Source organism: Onychostoma macrolepis, chromosome 09, assembly GCF_012432095.1.
Source record: "Onychostoma macrolepis isolate SWU-2019 chromosome 09, ASM1243209v1, whole genome shotgun sequence".
Lineage (NCBI taxonomy): Eukaryota > Metazoa > Chordata > Actinopteri > Cypriniformes > Cyprinidae > Onychostoma > Onychostoma macrolepis.
The window spans coordinates 10,415,603-10,435,235 of record NC_081163.1 but is presented as its reverse complement, the minus strand read 5'-3'; the positions used below and the strand labels follow the sequence as shown (position 1 = coordinate 10,435,235).

The window sequence follows — 19,633 nt, the reverse complement described above, 5'->3', positions numbered from 1 at the left end:
TTTTATAAATGACAAGAAATAAACAATACTGAAAATCCTGCACCGTTAGACCAGTAGAAGAACAGTGAAATGCAAATAAGAGCTGGCAGCACACACACACACACACACACACACACACTTGAGGCGGCGCTGACAGAACAGATATTTGTTTACTGACGTTTATTGCACACGTAGCGTTTCCATGAAGATCAGCGACACACAGAAACAGCTGTTAAGCTAAAATTCTTAAAGTAAGAATTAATTAAACGATTTTAATATAGGCTACTATACTAAAACATTGTGTCATGGTTAGTGTCAATTTAGTAAGTTACGTGAATAGCTCCTCAATAGTTACTTCAAAAGCAGAACGTTTACAAATAAAACGTTCTAAAACAGTTTTTTTTTTTTTTTTTTTAATGTTTGATGCTTTAACCGGTTGTTCTATCTAAAGTAAACGAACCGTTCGAAAGAACCGATTCGCGGAAATGAGTCGGACCACCCAACTCGTCAGGTGTGTGTGCGCTCGTGCCTCTCTCACATTCTCCACCTGCTGCTGCTGCATCCGGGAGCACCGTGACTGCAGGTAAGTCAGTGTCTTTATGATTACTCAAGGAATTTAAAGTTTAACGATATCCCAAAAACAGCAGTTTATCCGTTTATTTAGGGCTGCTGTCACTGGCGTTTCTTACAGAGTTTTCAACGAACCATTGCAATACATAACGTTAAAGTAAAACACAAAGTCAGTACTACACAATTTAGTCACGTGAAATTCAACGCGTTTGTTTGCCTTTTATATTAAAGTAGGCCTATTAAAGTGTTGGTCAAGTGCGGAATATGAATTGTATGTTTTATTAATGTAGGCCTATCACTTATTAACAGACGGCTTTTGTTGGCTTAAATGTATCCAAGTTACGTGGCCATCGCCTACTTGGCAAATGTTGTTGAAATTGACTTTGAATATACTGTACTGAAGCCTTTCAAATGACTGTAGCAAAGCCTTTACATTCCTCAGATCCAGCTACTGTAATCTTGCCCAGGAGGGAGCATGAGTCCTCAATTTCAAGAGTTATTCCATGAAGATGCACAGGTAATGGCAAATCAGTAAGTTTTACCATAAAAATGATTAGAAACCCATAATTCAGACCTAATGTTCTACCCTGAGCAGAGGAACTGAAATTAATGGGGGCTTATTTAGATATGAGTGACACTGGTTTGTGTAGGGTTCCCAGAGTAATGCTCAGCCTTGGTGGAAGGTGCAGCTCTTCGTCTGGGAACCTGTTCTTTTTGGAACCTGGGATGGAGTCTTTACTACCTGCATGATCAACATTTTTGGGGTGGTGCTCTTTTTACGGACTGGCTGGCTTGTGGTAAGTTATGTTTTATCATAGATTTCATGATGCTTGCAGTGTATATGTGTATCAGAGGATCTATTTAAACGGCATTTGAAAATATATATTTCAAGGTTTTGGTTCGTATCCACCACAGAATAAAAAAAATTCACAATTACTTTTTGCGGGATACAAACTCAAAATTTACAAAGGCAAAAGTCACGAATGTGAGAAAGAAACTGAAATCTGACTTTTTTCTTGCAATTCCAAGTTTATATCTCTCAATTCAGTTTTTTTTAACGCAAATAAATAAAATTCTGTCTTTTTTTCTTGCAGTTGGGAGTTCATATTTTACAATTCTGACTTCTCCGTTAACATCATATCTCACAGTTCTGAAGAAAAAGTCAGAATTGTGAGATATAAACCTAAAGTTGTGAGAAAAGTTTAAGTTGTGAGATAAAAAGTCACAACCACCTTTTTTTTTTTAATCCCGTGGTGGAAACAGGCTTTCATACGTCTCATGTTTTGGCAGCTATTAAATGGGCATCCAATGAAAATGTTACCTTTTTTCCCATATGATCATCTTTAGGGTAACACAGGTGTGTTGCTGGGCATGCTTCTGGTATCCTTGGTGGTATTAGTCGCCTTGATTACGGTGATGTCAGGCATTGGCGTGTGTGAATGTTGCAGCGTAGGTAACGGCGGGGTCTACTCCATGATCTCCACTGTGCTCGGAGGAAGGGTTGGAGGAACTGTGGGACTCTTGTATGTGTTTGGACAGGTGAGCAACTCCTTTCTGTATTATTTATATTGCATATTCATTGGGTGGTCGGTTCACTGTTCTCAAGTTTGATGGTAGTCATGTGTCTTTGTTGGCAGTGTGTGGCTGGAGCAATGTACATCACTGGTTTTGCCGAGTCCATTGCACAGGTGCTGAATTTACAAAGCATGTGGTTGGTGAGGGGCATCTCTGTGGCCGTTCTGATTGGTCTGCTCGGGATTAACCTGGCTGGGGTAAAATGGATTGTACGCCTTCAGTTGGTTCTACTGGGCATATTAGCTTTGTCCACTTTGGATTTCGTCATCGGGACATTTAGTCATCTAGACCCAGGTGAGCTATCATGAATGCAAATAAGATTACTTCAAGGGTCATTTAGATTAGAGTTCTAGTAAGTGTAACTGCTGTACATCGTAAGGTACAGCTAGGTTTGGTGTTTTTAACGGGAAGTGTTTCATTAAAACAACAACATAGATTCCCCATTGAGGGAAAGAAATTCAGTGGGCAAAAAAAAAAAACTGACACAGGTGTATAGAAGTTAATTCTATTTCTTAAAATGAAAAATAAAACCATTACATCTAATTTTAACAGGCACTTGTGACTCTACCAAAGGTTTCCATTTAATAAAGTAGTGCTTTAGGAAGAGATGCTTGCCCTGCAGTGTTGTTTTCACAGACCCTACTAAACAGTGCCTGCCTTTCTTATATTGACACTTCTTTCTTTGCACATTTCCTGGCAAACCTGCCAGACGAGGATATACAAGTCGAGTCATTGTATATATTGGACTAAATTCGCAGTGTGCTAAAGGATTTTTCTTTTAGCAGTGTACATTTCTCTTATTTCGGTTCTGTAATTTCGCAGTTTCTTATATCTGTATTTTTATGTGGTGTAATATGCATTTATTGGAGGTGAGAAGTAGTTTGATGCAGCTTATTAATGACAATATATACACTACTGTTTAAACAGTTTGGGGTCAGTAATATTTTTTTCTAAGGAGTTAATGCTTTTATCCAGCAAGAATGTATTAAATCGATCAAAAGCAAAAGTGAAGAATTTTATGTTGTCAAAATTAACATTTTTACAAAATTTGTATTTCAAAAAATTGTTGTTCTATTGAAATGTCAAAGAATCTTAAAAGTATCACAGTTTCTACAAAAATATTAAGCAGTACAACTATTTTCAACATTGATAATAATAATAAATGTTTCTTGAGAACCAAATCAGCATATTAGAATGATTTCTGAAGGATCATGTGACATTAAAGACTGGCATAATGGCTGCAAAAAATTCAGCCTTGCCATCATTGGAATAAATTATTACAATTAAAATATATTAAAATTGAAAATAGAAAAAAATAATTTAATACAATTTAACAATGTTATTGTTTTTGCTGTATTTTTTAATCAAACAAATGCAACCTTGGTGAGCATAAGAGAGACCTCTTTTAAAAAGTTGAGCAATAGTGTATATGTAAATCTGTTTACTAACTGTGACTCTGTTATCTGTGACTTTAGAAATTGCTAATGTTTTCATCTTGAAGCTCTTACTAATTCAAAATGATTACATAACAACTATTTGGCCAGTATGTGAAAACTGAGTTCACATGTCCTTGCAACAACTGTCCAGTAGATGTCAGGGTAACATAAATGTGGCGGTGTCCCAAACAATGCTATCCTGTGGGGTTTCATTTTTGATGTCCGTTTTATAGTAGTGGCAATTCACACACATTCATTATTTATTTATTATTTACTTTTACTTTTCCTAAAAACTTTTCCATGAACCATTTAGGCTTAACAAACAATGCAAGACAAGATTTTGTATACCAGGTAGTGGTTACTTATAGTGGCATTGACAGTATAAACAGTAAGCTAGTTAGACCTCCAGCAGCCCTGCATCTGCTGGGAGGGGTGCACATGGCCACTAGGGAGTACAGGGACTCTTCCTAAAATATACACAATTATAGAACTCCAACACCAGTCATAATATGGAAGTTGAAGTAACAGGAAGGGTGAAGTGATTTGTCTTCCCGTTATATACAGTACTGTCATCTAGTCATCCTAGACCTGGACCTTACAAGGCAAAAATATATGCACTACTGTATTTAATTCAGCAAGGAAGACAAATATTAATACTTAATATAATATAAGACAAATATTTCAAATAAATGCTGTTCTTTTGAACTTTATATTTATACAAGAATCCTGGAATTATTTTGAAGGTTTTCATAACAATATTAAGCAACTCAACTGTTATGAACAGTGATATTAACAAGAAATGTGTCTTGAGCTCCAAATTAGCATATTAGAATAATTTCTGAAGGATCATGACCCTGACGCTTTGCCATCACAGGAATAAACTGCTTTTTAAGAAATATCAAAATTGAAATATTTCGCAATATTACTGTTTTACTGCATTTATTTACTGCTGTCTCAAAAGCTTAAAATATATATATTTTTTTATTAAATTAAAGTTGTTTTTATTTTAATGACTGAAAGCATGTGTTAATGAAATGGAGCATGCTTATAGTTTAAGAAGAATTATGTGTTCAAATTCAAATTTTCTTCCAAGCAGAAATCCATCTGTCTCACACATTTCGTTTTTAGGACATTCAAATCTACTTGTGTTGAAATTGTATATGAAGTAAGCATACATACAGTATTAAATGAGAACCTTACAAAGAAGTATACTTGGTGCAAGTTCATTTTAGTACAGATTCATAAAAGCAACTCGGCATCCTGCAAAAATTATGTGATACATCTAATAAGAGTCATTTGCTCTTAGGACAAGCATGCAGACATTCTTAGTTCATTGTAATGTTTAAGTTTTTTGGCTGCCCACTTCAGATGAGGTCAATATGTACTTTCACACTGGGTTTGCAGGAAATCCATCCCAACTCTTCCTGTTCTCCTGATTACTGGCTTCCTGTCCAGAGAGGAGGCAAGACTCTCAGAAAGATGGTGTTCTCACTCTCTCTCTGCAGAGAAAGTCAGACAAATTGGGGTGTAATGAACTAAATATGTGGTATTACCCCCCTAACTGCAGCTCCTGCTGCTGTTGTGTTGCTCTGACCCCTTTTAGGAGCTGGACTCGGGCTGCAGTGTGCGCTGGCAGTGGGAAAAGGAGGCGCTGGTTCCTTCAGGTTTTTTCAATTAAGCCTTGTGGTTATAAAGTGATCTCACTATTGGCACGACTCCAGGGGGTTGCACGGTTTAGGCCTGGGCGCCGCATGGGCGGGTTACCTGCCAGTGGCAGGAAAAAGGAGCTGCTGTGCAGATGTGTTTACAGTTTGATAACACTGTTAATCACGTAGCCAAGGCCAGGTGGTCAGCACAAGGAAAGCTTCATAACTGTGATGATACAGAGATCCCAGCACGACCGCATTCCATGACAATTTAAAGGGATAGGTCACCCCAAAATTTGACATTTTGTCTTTCCAAAGCTATTTGATTGTGTTTCTTCTGTAGAACATAAAAGGAGAAATTTTGAAGTATATTATGGCCACTATATATATATATATATATATGAAAGTGAACAAGGACTGTGGCTGTCAAGCTTTAACAAAGACACAAGAGTAGTGGTGGACTGATTTGGGATTTTTTTTTTTTTTTTTTTTTGTGCCTGTCGTTTATTAGAGAGAGCTGTTAAAACAAAGACATTAAACTAATGAAGACCGCTCAGGTGCTGGGTTCTAAGTGCTGTCAAAATAAAAGTCCTGCTCATGACACTTATCTGCCAAACAGAAAACCGTTATCTCATGTGATGATTTAAAAAAGGCCAAAAAAGCCACTACACAAAAGCACCAAAAATATATAGAAGTAGCTCATATGACTTATGTACTATGTTCCAAGTCTACTTTTGTAGGCCATTTTGTAGTTTTGTGTGAGGAACAGACTGACATTTAAGTTATTTACTGAAAATCGTTCCCTTCAGTGAGCTGGTAACCACTGCGACTGAATTGAGAACCAAGAACCGGATCAATTGATTTGCGAACAAATTATTCAGATCAGTTTTGTAAACTTCATCAGATGATTTAGTGTAAAGATTTGACTCTTTCTGTTTATGATTTTCAATGAAAAATGACTTCAAGTTGGATATTTTTGACACAAAGCTATTGTATAGCTTCAGAAGACTTAAATAATTAAAAATAGTGCATAATGAGTCAAATGGACATCACTAATGATAAATTATAATGTTTTGGAGCTTTGAAAATATGTTTAAAGGATAAAGAAGAAGATCCCACAGTTTTTAACAGGGTGAACTATTCCTTTAAGAACTGAAAGGCTGAAGAAAACTGAACGGTTGAGCACATATCTTGGTTGTGAAATAATTCTTGGTAAAGGATATGTTTGAGTTATACACCCAATCTACCATTGGGCACCAGTGTGCCCAGGCTCATGTAGCCAAAATGGGAGAAGGGTTGATGATCTTTTAATATTGCTACCTACTTCAGTGTTTTGTTAAATCATTTGAAAATGTTATTGCTGGAAAAGATGAAGAAAATGTGAGCACAGTCCTCTCGAGTGTTCATACCATTGCGGTGAACACATTTGTGCTAGATTTAAAAAAACTAAAGCACCTCCTAGTTCTGTCCCTTCCCTCCTGCCTATTACCACACAAGAGGAGCTGTGAGAAGAGCTTTCTTACTACTGTGGGCTTTTAGACTGTTATTATTTGTGTAAATTCTGTTCTTCTCTAGTGGTGGGAAGAAATTTCTGGGGTATAACAATTAAATTTTTATGAAAAGAACTGAATCGCTTGACATGTCTGCTCATGGTCTTTGATCAGGTCATTGGCTTGTTTTTTTTTTTTTTTTCACATAATTAGTTTTATGATGGTGTGATGTTCATTTTATGTAGGTTCTCATCTCTAACCTCAAAGACAGTCTATTTAAGCACCCCAAGTTGGACAGGAAACTGACATGCGCTCATAGTTTTGGGTTAAGGGTGTTGACCGGGCTCACCCACATTTTTGGCTTGAGACAAAAGAGCAGGCAGGAAGCAGATCCGAGTTCTTCACTAGCAGAGTCCACATCATCACTTCCTCTTCCAAATCTTCAGATCTGGACTCTTACTACAAATATCCAAACTGCAATCAGAATGGTTAGAAAGGTGGCAAGGAGGGCAGCAGTAATGGCCCTGCTCTTATCCGCTGTGTCAGTATGGCCCGTTTTTTTTATGCTTGTGTATTGTGAATATTTTTATCTCAGGGCTCGAGAAGCATTTTGTATTATTATCAAAGTTTAAAACAGTTGTTCAGCTTACTATTCCCGTGGATAGGTTCTTATTTTAGGATTCTTTGATGTATAAAAATGTCAAAAGAACAACATTTATTTGAAATAGATTTTTTGCAAGAAAGTCTTTACTGTCACTGGGATTTAATGCATCCTTGTTGAATAACAGAATTTGTTTTAAAAATTAATCTTTTGAATAGTGTATTTGAAGGTTGTTTAGTTTAAGAGTCACAAACTAAACTATGGCTAATTTTTTATTCTTGCACTTGTTATTCCAAAAACAGCTTACTGTAGATTTAGCAAAGTTCATAAAAGAAGGTAATTATGTCAAGGTAATTTATGATGTGGTGAAGTAGGATATGTTTTTTCCTGCTTGCGTGGTATTATTGGAGTACTTGATATCTGTTATTTCTAAGGCTGTGTCCACCTAAACTTTCTTTATGCACTTCCTCTCTACCTCCTCCTTCTGATCCTCTCTATTGTATCTTACTCTCTTTCTAGCTCTCTTTCTTTGTAGCCAAGAAACTGTGACTTGGAAGGGTAGGAACAGGCAGGGCTTCTGAAAGGGTGGTGACTTCCTTTTGGATAAACATGTCATTAATCCAAGAGAACACATTCTTTCCTATCACAAGATAACCAAGAGGGAAATGGATCATGATCTTGCATAGTCAGGCTCTCTGCATGAGTGCCTTGTCTCCGCAGGGGTGACAACCACTATCTTTCTTTCTTTCTCACTACATCTAATGTAAGCTTTTGACTCTAATTGAGACTTCATTAAATTATTTCTGATTTTTTTCAAACTGAACATTTCAAATCAGTATGACTTTCTTTCATTGATTGAATGCAAAGTAAATATTTTGAAGAATGACCAAGCTGCTGCTTTTCTTTCTGTGTGTGTGTGTGTGTGTGTGTTCACTGTCAAGTTCTAAAAAGGAAAACGCACCATAAAAATATCCTAAAAATAGTCTATTTGACATATTTGCTATAATCCAAATCTTCACTCGTCATTGTTCTCCACCAGGGGTCCGAGGCCCAATTGGAGGCCTCAGCAAATTTCCAAGGGAGCTTCAAGATGACTTAAAATAAGACAAAGCAAGCATTTAAAAAGACAGAATTACTAAAAATATAAATATTTCTTATTTTAATTGACCTATTCAGCAACATTTTTGTCTTTAAAAAACACAAGGTTCTCATGGTCCTAAAAAGTCTCGAGCGAAAGTCATGTAAATAATAAAAACATTTTATCAGTTAAATAATAATAATTATTATTATTATTATTAAATCCTGATCCTTAATCCTCCTCATCTAGTAAAACATGAACGGCTGAAAAAGTCATTGGGCCTTTGAATATTGTGGACCGTAAGGGGGCCTTGGAGTAAAATATGTTTTATGTTAGCTTAATTTGCATTATTTACTACAAATCTTCCCTCTGTTGCATCTTCCTATTAAATATGTATATATGAGAGCTGGAGCAAAGGAAAGATTATAAGTGAAAAATGATAATTTCCTCCTAAGTGAATGAAGTGTTTTTTAGCCTGTTCCTCACACACAAATCGTGTGGAAGTCATGGAATATAGCCAATGAATCGAATGGACTAGTTAACCCAAAAATTACAATTCTGTCATTAATTACTCACCCTCATGTCATTCCAAGCCCGTAAGACCTTCGTTCATCTTTAGAACACAAATTAAGATATTTTTGATAAAATCCAAGAGCTTTCTAACCCTTTGTATTCTTTGGTTGAACCACTGATGTCATATGGACTATTTTTAACACTGTCCTTACTATCTTTCTGGGCCTTGAACATGTCAGTTGCATTGCTGTCTATTCAGGGTCAGAAAGCTCTCAGATTCAGTGTTATGAAGATGAAAAAAGGTCTTACAGGTTTGGAACGACGGAGGGTGAGTAATTATTGACACAACTTTCATTTTTGGGTGAAATATCCCTTTAATGTTGCTGTTTTTGTCCTTTGAGCTTGTCAGTAAAAATCTGTTTTTATGTGGAATACAGAAGTGACTTGAGGGTGAGTAAATGCACCAATTAAGAGCACCCATCTTTGGCATTTACTTTACGTTGTACACAAGTACACAAACCACCAGAAACATACAGTGTCAGTGCTATCTAGACTTTAATAACTGCCACCCTGAGTGAAAATACCACTCGTGTGATGGTTCAGCACAATGGTGATATCTCTCAGTACTGTTTACATAAATGTTCTCCGGCGCCTGTTCTTGGATTGTTTTGTTTGCCTGTGAACACGCCCAGAGCTTAGTCCAGCATTCCCTTCATCATGTCCAAGGCACAGAACTATTGAACTTGGCATGTATTCCCAAGAAAAAGGCCGGCCCTTGGTTTGCACGCATCTTGGCGGGGCGTCTGTCCCCCCGGATTGTTACATAAAGGGCGGTGATGGTCAGCCACAGACACGCGGAACTCTGCCTGTGCATGGCTATGGAGTCCAAAACTGTCATATTTCAAACCAGACATCTGTTCCACAGTACCCCAGGGAACCCCTCCCTTTGATTTCAGAGTGAAAGGGGTTTTTGTATCAGTGTGCGATTAGATCAATATTGTATGTCATGGGTGCTGGTTTGTGGTCTTGCACAGGAGGATATTTTCTTGTAAATGTCGTCACCAGCCTGTGTTTTAAGCAGAGAGGTGGAAACTTGAATTCTGCTTCAGGATGGTTTTTTAAAATTTGTTTTAATGTTATGAACTATTTAGACTGATCTGTCTAAATATCAGATTTTTCAAAAAGGCCAAAATATTTCCTTTTGCTTTTCATAACAAAGATTCTAATTTACAGGAAAACTTGGTGTGTGTAATGTTTGTGTCATATATACTCAGTGGAGACTCGGAGATGAATCTGATTCTTATCATCGTGTCAGTGCAGACTTTTTCCATAAAGCACTCAGTAATGCTTTAGTCCAACTGAATGTTGTTGTAAACAGTCTTTCCTAACATTGTTTTGTGCTGAATGTTTATTACAGAGCATGGATTTGTTGGCTATACAGAGGATCTGCTGCGTAAGAACACCCTGCCAGACTACACAGCTGGCGAGACTTTCTTCACCGTGTTTGGCGTTTTCTTTCCTGCGGCGACAGGTGACCTTACACACATAAACAAAAAAGGCTAAACTATGATATAATAGCCACTGATTTAATGACACTATGCTTATGAGGATTTATTTTTTGCTATTAGTGAAGTATAAGCCTGTATAACTTTAGTAGCCTGAAAATCTTGCAGCTGTACTGTATGTTAGTTGCTGTGGTTGGATTTAGGATGCACACATCCCAGAAATCTCTCTTTTCGGCAGAATTTAATCTCATAGTTAACACATTTTTGTGCTATAATAAGGTTTCAGTCTGAGCCTGCATGGTGTCACTGGATTTTTTTTTTTTTCATACTTTTGATTTCAAGGAACCCCAAATATGATGATCCTTTTGTGAGGTACCTCCTTTATAAAATACAAAGGCAGCTATATTTTTTTAATTCATAAAAACCCGTTTATATTGTGTGAAAAATATTAAGTGTAATATTACAGATAGCAAAATTTAACAATTCTTTCAAAAATTAATTGTCTTATTTTTCATGAATTTCTCATGATTATATGCAGATCTTACTGTTAAAATCTATATAATATTTATGCTGTAAATATTATGAAATAATCCCAATTAATCTCATGTTTTTCAGCCTGCATAACAATATACAAATATTATTAAATGTTTAGGATCATACTTATTTAACATTCACATATTTTGTTAATCTGTTAAGTGCACATTGTCTCTGCAGGTTTGAATTCTGTCTGCATTATGTTGTGATCTCAACCCACCTTTAATAATGCTTTTGACTTAACTATTTTCATTGGCAAAAATCCCATAAATAAAAACAGACAATATAAGTACACAAATGAGATGAATAATTATCTACAAAATGTAAGAAACCCATAAATGTCAGAAATGCAAGAAAACCCACTTCATTCTTGTCTTGTTGTACCACATACACGAGACAAACCAGCTTCTGCCTCCTGCAAAGACTGAAAGATTGAACAATTCATTTGAGCAACACGAGGCCCTAATCAGTCGTGATCAAAGTTTCCTTTTTGCTCCTGTTAGAAGTCAGGAAGGTGTTTCAAGTGAGCTCTGATATGTACGTCTTTCTGTTGTTCAGGTTTTGAATGGCCCCTTGTCTCCAGTCTTGTTTTCACAGTAACTCTCTGTGTGTGTGTGTGTGTGTGTGTGTGTAGGTGTGATGGCGGGATTCAACATGAGCTCTGATCTCCAGAGGCCCGAGCACAACATCCCCGTGGGAACTCTCGCCGCAGTCTGCACCTCGTATGTTTCTATCGCCACAGAAATAATCTTTCATTCTTCCTTTGTACATCTTTAGCCTCTATTTGTGTTGTGTATACATACTTTAGAGCAGGTGCCAAAACGAAAATATGAGAAACAGAATTCCGATAAGCCTTCATGCCCTGAAAAAAAAAAAGAAAAGTGTATGGCATAAAAATCAGTGTGAGATGTACTGTATGTCTGGTAATGGTTGATAAGATGTTTTTATGGTTTTGAAAGAAATGCTCGGGGCTGCATTTAATTGATCATGTAAAAACAGTAATATGCTGAAATATTATTACACTCAGAATTTTAATACACTCAGAATCATTCTTGTATGCTGATTTGGTGCTCAAAACACTGTTATCAATGTTGAAAACAGTTGTGCAGCCTAAAATTTTGTAAAACTTTTTTTTCAGTATTCTTTGATAAATTTACTTAAGAAAAAATTTTTTTGGAACACAAATGTTTATATAATATAATAAAATATATATATGTATATGTGTGTGTGTGTGTGTGTGTTAGATAATTTCTCTATAAATAGAATGAATGACTATGTGTATTGTGGAAATCCGCAGGTGGTTCCTGTATCTCGTCTTTGTGTTCTTACTGGGAGCCATTTGCACCAGAGATGCGCTGCGCTATGATTTCTTAATAGCGGAAAAGGTAATCTGATGTTATTACAGGCTTCAGAGGATAGCCATCTTCCATGGGTTTTCCACTATTAAGACTCATTGTCTCAACTGAAAGTGAGACTTGAGAATAGCACATTAACCACCACAGACAAAACGTTACAGTTGCGTTTATTGTTATGCTAATGTAATTTCACTGGTCTGCAGGCCCTCATAACAGAGGCATTTGAGGTCATTCTAAACGCTTCAGCTGGTGTAAGTGTTTGAATGAGAATGGAGCCCAGTTTCGCACTGACCTTGCACACACCCTGACGTTTGATAGCCACACAGCTGCCAGTCAGCAAAGATTACAGTGGGCTGCTGAACTAAGCTACATAGTTTATGAATGTGTAAGGCTGTAGCCTGGTTGTGGCTGACCCAGCTGTTCCTTAATGTGGGCTGTGGTGTTTTGTGGTTAACACTCTACATACAAAACAATGCATATTAAATATTATATTGAATCTACAAAAAGGTGCATTTTATACATTACAGAAGTTAGGGTTTCATACACATAATCAACCTTACTGTATTATTTGTAATTGCCCATTCTCTCATTATGGGTTCTGTCAGATTACACATTGTTTCTTTGATTTACTTTCAACACATTATAAGCTTTTTTCAGTCTGGCCAAGCGGAACAGAGCTGGGTGGAGCCCTCTACATTCTCTTCCCCTCTGTGTTTGTTTTTTTCCCAGGTCTCCTTGGTTGGTTTCCTGTTTTTGCTGGGCCTCTACATCTCGTCCCTGGCCTCCTGCATGGGCGGCCTGTACGGTGCACCCAGGATCCTCCAGTGTATCGCCCAGGAGAGAGTCATTCCAGCTCTCGGATTCCTTGGGAAAGGGGTGGGTGCTCATAGGGAGATCAGGGAATGCAAGACTGTGTGGTTTTATGCTTAACAAAATAAAATGGTTAATTTTGTAGATTTTTTTTTTTTTATTTAGATGTTGATAAATCAATGCTAAATCTGTGATTTATAAACCATTTGGAAAATCAGGGATGTACTTATGAGGTCTCTCAGATGTTAATAAATGATCAAACTTTAACAATTCGCTTAGCGTAATGAGTGAAATTAAACATTTGGTTTTCATACACTTTGTGCCACTTTAATGAATTGTTTACTTTTTCACGCTCAATGAGTAGCTCTATAGATGACAGGATGGGTTCCTAATTATAGTGTGCCAGAGTTCGCTCCAAAAAACGAGAAGGAATGAATTGTAACAATTGTGGCTTTCAAAAAGCACAGCACACCCTTTCCCTCGCCTGAGCTCTGTCTGACCCCTCTCTATGGGCTACAAGTTCGCTCGAGACATCTCGCCCTGAATCAAAGTCCCAGAACAAACGCAGGAAGCACAGTAAAGACCAACCCTGGTGGATCTGGAGCTGTGCCAGCCAGTAGCAGTAGCTCCTCCATCCCAGAGATTTATAGGATCTGGGTAATGACCGGTCTGAGGTGACATGAGAGATGTCTTTTTTGGGATGTTTTAACTGGATAGTTCTACTTGCTCATTACATAACCTGAAGAGCGTGAAAGAAATGAGGGTACAGGAGCCAAACCCATAATGTGAACTTGCAAATGATTAATAAAAACTTGTGGAGTAGATGAAGTAGACATGACTAGACACTCCTATCTGATCCCATAATGCATTGTCAGAAGCTCAGGAAAAAAAAACAGACAAATGTTTACTATAAATATAATATCTAAATTCACAAAAGTAACACACAGAGATGCTACCCATGTACAAGTCAGTCACTTAAGGTTTCATTTCAGTTGGGATGCTTCCTTAGAAGGTGCCTATGTAGTGAGTAGACAATAACAGCTCACTAGGTTTTGTAACAGCCATAGATTTACCTTTCTCTTGTCTTTATATGTATTACAGCGAGGGCCCAATAAGACGCCCGTGGCTGCCATCTGTCTGACCAGCTTGATCTCCATGGCATTCATCTTCATTGGCCAGGTCAATGTACTGGCTCCCATCGTCACCATCAACTTCATGCTAACCTACAGCATAATCGATTATTGCTATTTCTGTGTGGTGAAAACCCATGAGCTGCAGGTCCAGCAAAGGACGACGCTGATCAGGAGGTCAAGCTCCAGAAGATCACTGGTGTCCAGCACTCATCCCCATTACGGCAGCAGTGGAGCCATCAGTGAACCTGTGAACGGCACACTGCTGGAGTTCACCAAAGACATGGACCAAATATTTCCATTGCCCAGCATGGACTCTGCTGATGAACAGAGAGTTTCTCTTCCTGCCTCCAAGACCCGGGGCAGGAAGTCAAAGATTCCAGCTAAAGAAACGCTGATGAACAGTTTTGGGTTGGACTTGAACAGCAATGGATCATTAGATAAAGGAAAAGATGAGAGGGAGCCGGAACAAACTATTGGATTAGATAGCCAGATAGGACTTATGGAGTCTGACCTTACAACAGAAACCAAGGGGAAACAGTCTTTGCCTAATTCTGGCCCAGTTGAACTTGAACAGCTCCCAAGAGAACAGATAGACAGAATTGGTACGTAACTCTCTACAAAATGTTACATAACTCCTCAATATACTGACCAAAATCTGTATTTCACCTTATATGCCTTTTGTTCACAGGTTCAGAAACAAATCTTGAAGGATCAGAAATAAGATCAATTCAGGTTTCGGTCTATGCCAGATTTTGCAACCACTGGGTTTCGTTAGTTGGTGTAAGTTTGGCAAAAATGATCCAGCCTGTAAGCAGTAAGCTTGTAAGTTCAAATTTGTAATGCTGTTTTTATCTTTCTTTAGGCATTGTGCTCCTTTTTGATAATGTTCGTTATCCAGTGGATGTACGCCTTGATTAACATTACAGTCGCCCTTATCCTCTTTCTCTACATTGGAACAACAAGCCCAGGTTTGCCAACAGGTAATTGTAATTGTTCCTAATTTTTATTTTATTTGAACAATCTTTGAGAAAATTTGAGAAATGATCCCAGTTGCTCATCACTGAAAATTGATAGACACTTCGGATGCCACACACTGCTTATCTCAGTGAAATAGGCATAATAAGTGTAGCATATTAGCTCAAAGGGGGAATATTAATAATTAATCATAACTCTTTATAATTAATTCTACTATTTGGATAAGTTAATAGAATTAGCTTAATAAAGCAGAATTTACTGTACAATCAATTGACCAAGTTGTCTAGCGAACGCTCAGTATTGATTATTTATGAATTCAAAGAAATCTTAATTTCCAGGGTAAGAGAAATACCCTTTTTAAGGTACAGTACTACTCAAGAGCATGTAACACGATCAAAATCGTTAAATTGACTTTGTTGCAAGCAGGGAATCAGAAACAAATACACAGTTTTATTAACTAAATCACAAAGACCTAACTAGACTAAACAAACACGCATATATATATATATATATATATATATATATACACACACACACACACAGGTGCATCTCAATGTTGTGGAAAAGTTCATTTATTTCAGTAATGCAACTCAAATTGTGAAAAATGTATTTAAAATTAAATAAATTCAATGCACACAGACTGAAGTAGTTTAAGTCTTTGTTTCTTTTAATTGTGATGATTTTGGCTCACATTTAACAAAAACCCACCAATTCACTATCTCAACAAATTAGAATACTTCATAAGACCAATAAAAAAAAAAAACATTTTTAGTGAATTGTTGGACTTCTGGAAAGTATGTTAATTTACTGTATATGTACTCAATACTTGGTAGGGGCTCCTTTTGCTTTAATTACTGCCTCAATTTGGCGTGGCATGGAGGTGATCAGTTTGTGGCACTGCTGAGGTGGTATGGAAGCCCAGGTTTCTTTGACAGTGGCCTGTCATTTTTTTGGTCCGCAATCTGCATTTTTTGGTCTCATGTTTCTCATTTTCCTCTTGACAATACTCCATAGATTCTCTATGGGTTTCAGGTCTGGTGAGTTTGCTGGCCAGTCATGCACACCAACACCATGGTCATTTAACCAACTTTTGGTGCTTTTGGCAGTGTGGGCAGGTGCCAAATCCTGCTGGAAAATGAAATCAGCATCTTTAAAAAGCTGGTCAGCAGAAGGAAGCATGAAGTGCTCCAAAATTTCTTGGTAAATGGGTGCAGTGACTTTGGTTTTCAAAAAACACAATGGACCAACACCAGCAGATGACATTGCACCCCAAATCATCATAGACTGTGGAAAATTAACACTGGACTTCAAGCTATTTGGGCTATGAGCTTCTCCACCCTTCCTCCAGATTGTGTAGCCTAGTGAACCAAACTGAGAGACCATTTTGAAGGCTCAGAGTTGATTAGCTGATTGGCATGCCACCATATTCTAATTTGTTGAGAGTGAATTGGTGGGTTTTTGTTAAATGTGAGCCAAAATCATCAATTAAAAAAAAACAAAACAAAGACTTAAACTACTTCAGTCTGTGTGCATTGAATTTATTTAATACACGAGTTTCACAATTTTAGTTGAATTACTGAAATGAACTTTTCCACGACATTCAAATTTATTGAGATGCACCTGTGTGTGTGTGTATATATGTATATATATTATACACACACACACACACACACACGTCACACACACATGGTACATGGGAAGGGTAAGTGGGACTGGGTGAATGAAACCGGACAGAAACAGGGGAAATGAGGCTGAGTTGACCATCTGAAAGAACCATCAGTCTCTAATTCAAAGCACAGTATACGATAGCTTACAACAAACCTCTGTGTGGTGAAAGGAAAGATACTTGCATTTGACTTGGCTGTGGAATGAGAGTCTCGTGAAGCTTCTGAAGAAGGTCTGGATGGTTCAATTTGATGGCCGAAGTTGCAATCTCTTGAAACTCCGAGGTTGTTCTTGACTCCGTTGGGGTTGAGAGAGTCCCCTCTCCTAAGTAAGCACATGGCTGGGTGTAAAATGGGGCCTGCCGGCCCTGTGGGCCGCAGTGGAACTGCAGATCGCAATGCAGAGACTGCCGGGAGCGGGGAGAGAGAAATGTCTGAACAAGGGCATTTCCATGATGGTGAATTCCAGGGTTGAGTGAAGATGAACTCCAGTGGTATTAGTCTGACTCTTTATGGTCAAGAGCCATCTCCCCAGGCTAGGGAGATTGCACACGGCTCTATATGTTGGGCCCTGCCAGGCGTGCCCGCACCGGCTCAGGCGCTCCGTAAGTCCAACCACACGGACAGCAATCATAAGATTTAGCAGAAAAGAGGGCGGACCTGTGCGTGAGCCCTTTAAGGTTTGAGAAGAGTCACGCCTTTCAGGATGGGCTTGACCAATGAGAGAGGCTGAATTTCCAAGCGGGAGTTTGGAAATACTGGGGGGTTTTATGACCTTTTGTCTGAGAGCATGGTAATTTACATTGTAACTGGATTGGATGTCGATATACAAACTAGTAAAGATTCTTAGAACACTAATATGTTGCATAGGTATTAACATAAGACTAAGGTTTAGACTACGTTTATCACAATTTTGATGTCAAGATGATTATTTTAACCATTTAAATTAAAGTCAAATAAAAATAGAGGTGTATTATGCACACATCCATTATTATGATGACAGCAAATATAAAATTGCATTCTCTGCCCACAGGTGCAGCAGCTCGCTTCAGTTTCTTCAGGTGGCTCAAGACCTCGCTGCAGAATTTGGGGAGGTAAGTTAAGCTGTTAATAGGTAAGTTGCATAGTCTTCTGTAGGCAGACTTGACTTTTTCAGCATAAAGTATGATCCTTATTGCAGCATTGCGTGGCCAAGAACTACTTAGACAGGAAAAGATGTCTGATCTACAATTTTTTATGATGTTTAAGGGCAGGTTTACAAGAAGCATAAAATACCACAACAATGGCATTGTTGTTTCCACCAATGCTTGTATAGAGAAAACAAAAATAGATTCGACCAGAATTTGTTCATCCAAAAGAAAAGTACTGATTATTTTATAGACATTCTGCAGAACACCAATTTGAGTTAACAGAAAATAAAATCCAGAATATGTTACTATTCCAAATGAGCTGAGACTGAGAGTAGGTGTTACATGAAGATGAATTCAAAGCTATTGTCTCCATGCTCAATGGAACATTTAAAAATGTCTTCTGATTAATGATACTATTCTTTAGCTTGGCTTATTAGGAGAGTTCTTCAATTAAATCCGAAAAAAGCACTTACAAACATATAACTGGTATGTGGCAGAGTTCATTGTGGATGATGTGATTAGAACTATGAATGTACGCAAAACCAAACCTGACATTACCAATCATTTACCTCTCTTCTTAGGCGAGATGGGGCCCTTCAGGACCAGATTGTGGTGACACCTTCTTTGTCAGCTGTTGGCATGGAAACCAGGCAGCTAACAGAGGAAAATGCAGACTTTGCCTTCCGTGATCGTTACCATCACTCCTCCTTTATCACCACCACAGACAAGATAGTCCATCCTCAGTCCAACTGAGCATGTAACAACTGTGCCCTGCTAACCAGCTGGACTGAAACAGTGGACACATGAGAATAAATCATCACTCACTTGAAATATATATTTTATTTACTGCATTTGTCAGGTAGTACTTGGAGGACAGAGCTTTATTTCCTGGAAGATCTGAACTAATAATGTTTGTCTGAAAAATCGGGAATGTGCAATCAAAGTAATGCAATGTGAATTAATTTGCCATCAAGATCTTCTCTAGTGAAATGCTTATATAAGGTTTAATATGCACTGTGGGCATTTAATTTTCAGATTATAAGTAAATTTTGTCTTTTATTTTGATTGACCTCACTGAGGTCACAACACTTAGAAGTGTCGTGCCTATTCAAACTAGAACGTGCCTGGCCAACTTTCTGGCCATGTTAATTCTTCAAAAATAACTTAACTTCCAGATCATTTTTTTTTTATTGAAAAATTATTGATTATTGAAATGCAGAATTAATATAGGTTTAATATGCAAAACTGTTTGCATGCTGCATGTCTGTTTACATGGCAGTCAAGCTGCAGCTTCTGCAGAACAGTTGCTTTAAACAGAAGATCTGTCGTCTTCTGCTAACCTTCATGTTCATGCACCAAACTCATTAGAGTTGTTGTTTTTTTTTTTTCTCAGTGGAACAAAAGTGATTTGGCATGAGAATCAAAAGCTGTTATTTCCATACTGGGAAACTAAATGGTGAGCTGTCAGTCCCGAACCCTAGTGATTGTATGCAAGGTTGGGATTTGAGCCCAGGTCCCCTTGCTTTCTAAAAGAAATCTACCATGACATTAAAGTGCAATTCACATTAATAATGAATAAACTGCTGTGATCATATTTCTAAATCAGGTGCATAAAGTTTAACTCTGTTTTATGGTCATT

The 19,633-nt window shown here is 37.7% G+C and overlaps 1 protein-coding gene across 3 annotated transcripts; it reads left to right on the top strand.

Moving 5' to 3' along the window:
- The first annotated feature begins 419 nt into the window (after nucleotides 1–419).
- On the top strand, nucleotides 420–19,568 carry slc12a8 (solute carrier family 12 member 8). 3 transcript variants are annotated; one of them, XM_058787249.1, is made up of 14 exons: nucleotides 420–562; nucleotides 992–1,066; nucleotides 1,233–1,346; nucleotides 1,897–2,088; nucleotides 2,187–2,418; nucleotides 10,306–10,419; nucleotides 11,562–11,649; nucleotides 12,225–12,312; nucleotides 13,012–13,158; nucleotides 14,194–14,827; nucleotides 14,914–15,005; nucleotides 15,088–15,205; nucleotides 17,898–17,958; nucleotides 18,576–19,568. In XM_058787249.1, the coding sequence occupies exons 2-14, from the start codon at nucleotides 1,025–1,027 to the stop codon at nucleotides 18,745–18,747; spliced, it is 2,094 nt and encodes a 697-aa protein (XP_058643232.1). In that variant the 5' UTR covers nucleotides 420–562; nucleotides 992–1,024; the 3' UTR covers nucleotides 18,748–19,568. The 3 variants fall into 3 exon arrangements, with proteins under 3 accessions (XP_058643232.1, XP_058643230.1, XP_058643231.1); XM_058787247.1 differs by having other exon boundaries at nucleotides 1,200–1,346; nucleotides 18,576–19,565; XM_058787248.1 differs by lacking the exon at nucleotides 420–562 and adding an exon at nucleotides 692–718 and having other exon boundaries at nucleotides 1,200–1,346; nucleotides 18,576–19,566.
- The last annotated feature ends 65 nt before the right edge of the window (nucleotides 19,569–19,633 follow it).

Excerpts from the sequence above, each read along its gene's own strand:
- slc12a8 (XM_058787248.1), top strand. The coding sequence starts at position 1,025 with ATGAGTCCTCAATTTCAAGAGTTATTCCATGAAGATGCACAG. Across the intron at positions 11,650-12,224 it reads CTCGCCGCAGTCTGCACCTC|GTGGTTCCTGTATCTCGTCT; the intron begins GTATGTTTCTAT and ends GGAAATCCGCAG. Across the intron at positions 15,206-17,897 it reads AAGCCCAGGTTTGCCAACAG|GTGCAGCAGCTCGCTTCAGT; the intron begins GTAATTGTAATT and ends CTCTGCCCACAG.